Below are 4,547 nucleotides of genomic sequence, written 5' to 3'. Positions count from 1 at the left end.
TATAAATCACTATAACTCAGCCGTCACATGAATAAACGAGACCTTTCTTTTTCCTATAAATACTATAGCTTAGCCGTCAAGTCATATATATATTTCAGCTACCTACTTTCAGATTATTCCTAGTGATAACTCAGCCGTCAAGTCATATATATATATATCAGCATCCCTTACTATAACTCAGCCATCACATGAATATATGAGACCTTTCGTTTTCCCGTAAAACTATAACTCAGCCGTTAAGCAATATTTTGGCGGGAAACCCTAAGTTAACCTAATAATAGACGCGACCTTTCTTTTGCTAACTATAACTCAGCCATCACATGAATCCGTAAAACTATAACTCAGCCGCAAAGCAATATTTTGGTGGGAAACCATAAGTTAACCTAATAATCGACGTGACCTTTTGTTTTCCTATTGTTTTTCCTTTATATTCTCTTAATTCATTGTATCGTTTCGATTTCTTACTCATTGTATCGTTTCCTTCTTCTCCGCTCACAATATATTGCACCTACAAATCTCCTCTACAACCAATATCAGTATATCCTTCGATCATTGCATATGTAAGTCTCCTCTCCATCCCCTCTCAATCTATTGCATATTTTCCAATCATTGTACCTATCAGTTGGTGACAGTTGTTTTTATTTTGATAGCCGAGCTATGGACGGAGAGGGTTCCAGTAGATGTCAAAAACGCAAGGCAGACAAAGCAATATCGCCAGCAAGAGTCCCAGATTACGAGTGGGAAGAGGAATCACTATTGGCCGTGTCCGACGCCTTTTCTCAGACAAGAGCCGCGGCCGAGGCGGAGACAAAGCATCGCTACACAGAAATTCTGCGTATGATGGATGAGCATATGAATAAGAAGGAAGAGAAGACCGTCCTCGTGCATCAAATGGAACTAATCGACGCTCAACTATCCCAACTGAATCAAATCTTGGGTGGAGAACTTGTCGACTTAGCGACAGAGCACAAGAGGTTAGAGGAGATGAGAGAGATTGCGGAGGCCGATGCCGACCAGTGTGTGGTTCCTCCTCCTCTTGATTGGGATTAACTAAAAGCTCTTGGTTCCTCCTCCTCTTAATCGGTTTTTAGAAGTGAATTCCATTGTAATGTCGTGTCTTCTTCTTTATGAACTCTGAACTTGTTTTTTCTTTTTCTTTTTGTAATGTTTCATATTAATATAACTCAGCCGGTATTACGATAAATCAGGCACTAAAGATTTATAAATCACTATAACTCAGCCATCACATGATTCGTCGAGACTTTTCGTTTTCCCGTAAATATTATAACTCAGCCGTAAAGTCATATATATCAGCCATTTACTTTCATATTGTTTCTTGTGATAATTCAGCCATACTCACTATAACTCAGCCGTAACATGAATTGATGAGACCTTTCGATTTCCCGTAAATATGATAACTCAGCCGTCAAATCATATATATCATTCATTTACTTTCAAATTGTTTCCTATGATAACTCAGCCATATGTCACTATAACTCATCCGTTACATGACCTTTCGTTTTCCAGCAATGATTATAACTCAGCCGTAAAGCGATAATTTGGCGGAAAACCATAAGTTAACCTAATAATTTTAATATTCAATTGTTGGCGGGAAACCATAGGTTAACCTAATAATATTAATATTCAATTGTTGACCCGAGTGATGTTCTTCTTCTTAAAAATGAAAATCCCCAAATGTCGAATGCTTAAACCCTAAAAAAACAAATTCTCGTAAATCATGAGCAATGTATCTGGAGATTCGAGTTGTGCATCAAATGTCCAAGAGAGAGGACGAGGTACAGTTGTTGGCGTGCCTAAGAGATGTTGGTGTGGAGAAGCAATCGTGGCCAAAAATTCGAAATCGGAGTCAAATCCTTGTCGATGATACTTCCGTTGTGGGTATGCAGCTGCGAAGAAGGTAGAGTATGTTCTTGGTTATGTTGAATCTGTTCTTGTTGATTTGGTTTATGTTGAATCTGTTCTTGTTCCAATTGTTGTCTCCATCATCTTGATAGCTTATGAATGATGACCACGTCTTCAAGTGGGTCGATGAGGCACTGTTGGATGAGGTAGAGTCTTTCTCTGTTCAAACTGTAAAACTACAAATGGAAATGGAGATTGATAAGAAGATGCAAATGGAGCTTGAGAAAGAGCTATTTGAGAGGGTTGAAGATGCAAAATCAGAATTGAAAGCAAGGATGAAGATGATGATAGTTGTGATAGTTTTTGGTTATATGATCATGTTTGGTCTATTTAAGATAGCAGGATGAGCTAGTGTATGATGGGATTATGTTTCCATAATGTTGTTGTTAATGGTTATGGATTCCAAGCAAACTAATGTTGTTGTTAGTGGTGTTTTATCAATCACTTTTAATAACTTAGCCATAAATTTACTATAACTCATCCATAACTTCACTATAACTCATCCATAACTCACTATAACTCAGCCGTCACATGACCTTTCGTTTTCCCGTAAATATTATAACTCAGCCGTCAAGTCATATATATCACTCATTTACTTTCAAATTGTTTCTTGTGATAACTCAGCCATAACTCACTTTAACTCAGCCGTCACATGACCTTTCATTTTCCCGTAAATATTATAACTCAGCCGTCAAGTCATATATATCGTTCATTTACTTATAAATTGTTTCTTGTGATAACTCAGCCATAACTCACTATAACTCAGCCATAACTTAGCCATAACTCACTATAACTCAGCCGTCACATGACCTTTCGTTTTCCCGTATATATTATAAGTCAGCCATCAAGTCATATATATCATTCATTTACAAGAGTATATCTGGTTTTTAGAAAGGTTTAAAAGGTTTTATAAGTTGTTTATAATGATATATCTGTTTGATTTGCTTTTTTAAAAGACTTTACAAGTTGTTTATAATGTTTTAAAACAGTATAATCATAATAAAAAATTCTTTTATAATGGAGTTTACAACAGACTGAAATATTTTATTAAATGGAACAAATACAAGATAAATTATTCAAGAGTTTTTAAAATAGATTTGACCTATTTAAGTTCGTATTTCAGTTTCCTCTCCCAGCGTATTGGTTTGTCATCTCTCTAGCCATTGCTTCAAACCTTGTCCTATCAGATTTGTAGAGGTTGGCAAGATTTTCATTGATCTGGTCCTCATCATTGACCTCTGGTTCAATCAAATTCTCCACTAATCTCTTGAAAAGCAAAACAATCGACATGGGATGCCAATAGGCGGCCCTCAACACTCTTAAGTATATGCCTCCATTATCTGATATGTTTGGGTGGCAAATTTTTGTGACGAAACAAACCTGCATTATCAAGAAATTATATTTAAAAAACTATTGAGTTGCTGCGAAAAGAGGAGTCCTAATACACATGCTTGCTAAAATAAAAAGGAGTATAATCAAAAACAGATACCTTGGGGGGATTATTTGGGAAATCAAGCGGAAAATTAAGACTTATTTTAAACACTCCCCCTTCATAATGGGTGTTCACCGGTCCGATTAAAGTAGCCTCCCAACGGAAAATGTCGTCATCAACAGTTACTAACAAAAAGGCAAACACACTCAATCTCTTTTATCCTTAATAGTAAAACAAATCTAATCTGAAGATTATGCGTTTACCTGCTGTGACGTTTGGCGAAAGATCCCTGTTCAGATCTTTCAACCCAGACCTTAGATGGCTTGAAGAAAGATGGGCCATTTCTGACGGATTGAAGGAAGAAGGTAATAGGATTTGTCGAATCCGAGAGATGATTTATACGTTTTCGTGAGACAAAGGTTTGATGTGTAAGTCGAGAGCAAAAAGTATTTATAATACGCGAAGCGTCGCTTTGGTTTACAAAAAGTTCCCCTTCGGCTTCATAAATACATAATTCTTACTCCTTCAACGCGTAATTATAACCAAACTAAAGCGACGCTTCGCGTATTACGCCTTCAATCAATTACGGTTTTACAAGCCTCTGGTAGCGCTGTTTCGAAATCTTACCCCTTCAAATCTTACCCCTTCGCTGTTAAATACTATAACTCAGCCATAACGTTACTATCTCATCCATAAATCGCTATAACTCAGCCGTCACATGACCTTTCGTTTTCCAGTAAATATTATAACTCAGCCGTCAAGTCATATATATCGTTCATTTACATTCAAATTGATAACTCAGCCAAAACACACTATAACTCAGCCGTCACATGACCTTTCGTTTTCCCGTAAATATTATAACTCACCCGTCAAGTCATATATATCACTCATTTACTTTCAAATTGTTTCTTGTGATAACTAAGCCATAACTCAGCCGTCACATGACCTTTCGTTCTCCCGTAAATATTATAACTCAGTCGTCAAGTCATATATATCACTCATTTACTTTCAAATTGTTACTTGTGATAACTTAGCCATAACTCAATATAAATCAGCCGTCACATGACCTTTCGTTTTCCCGTAAATATTATAACTCAGCCGTCAAGTCTCACATACACAGAGCCATAACTCACTATAACTCAGCTTTCGTTTTCCATTAAATTCGAATTGATTACATTCAGTTCTGCAATTC

At 36.6% G+C, this 4,547-nt stretch overlaps 1 protein-coding gene across 1 annotated transcript; it reads right to left on the bottom strand.

Annotated features, from left to right (window-relative positions):
* LOC104733924 (ubiquitin-conjugating enzyme E2 2-like) lies at positions 3,043–3,697 on the bottom strand. The gene is made up of 3 exons (XM_019233666.1): positions 3,619–3,697; positions 3,491–3,540; positions 3,043–3,303 (listed from the first exon to the last, which is right to left on the bottom strand). Exons 1-3 carry the CDS (start codon positions 3,695–3,697, stop codon positions 3,043–3,045), a joined length of 390 nt encoding a protein of 129 aa, XP_019089211.1.

This window comes from Camelina sativa, chromosome 12, assembly GCF_000633955.1.
Source record: "Camelina sativa cultivar DH55 chromosome 12, Cs, whole genome shotgun sequence".
NCBI lineage: Eukaryota > Viridiplantae > Streptophyta > Magnoliopsida > Brassicales > Brassicaceae > Camelina > Camelina sativa.
The sequence above is the reverse complement of the archived record's forward strand: the minus strand, read 5'-3'. Positions and strand labels throughout refer to the sequence as shown.

Bases quoted from the DNA above. Each gene is read 5' to 3' on its own strand.
- LOC104733924 (XM_019233666.1), bottom strand. From the start codon at position 3,697: ATGGCCCATCTTTCTTCAAGCCATCTAAGGTCTGGGTTGAAAGATCTG. The intron at 3,541-3,618 runs GTAAACGCATAA...CCTTTTTGTTAG, and splicing joins TTCGCCAAACGTCACAGCAG to TAACTGTTGATGACGACATT. The intron at 3,304-3,490 runs GTGAACACCCAT...TTGATAATGCAG, and splicing joins AGGCTACTTTAATCGGACCG to GTTTGTTTCGTCACAAAAAT.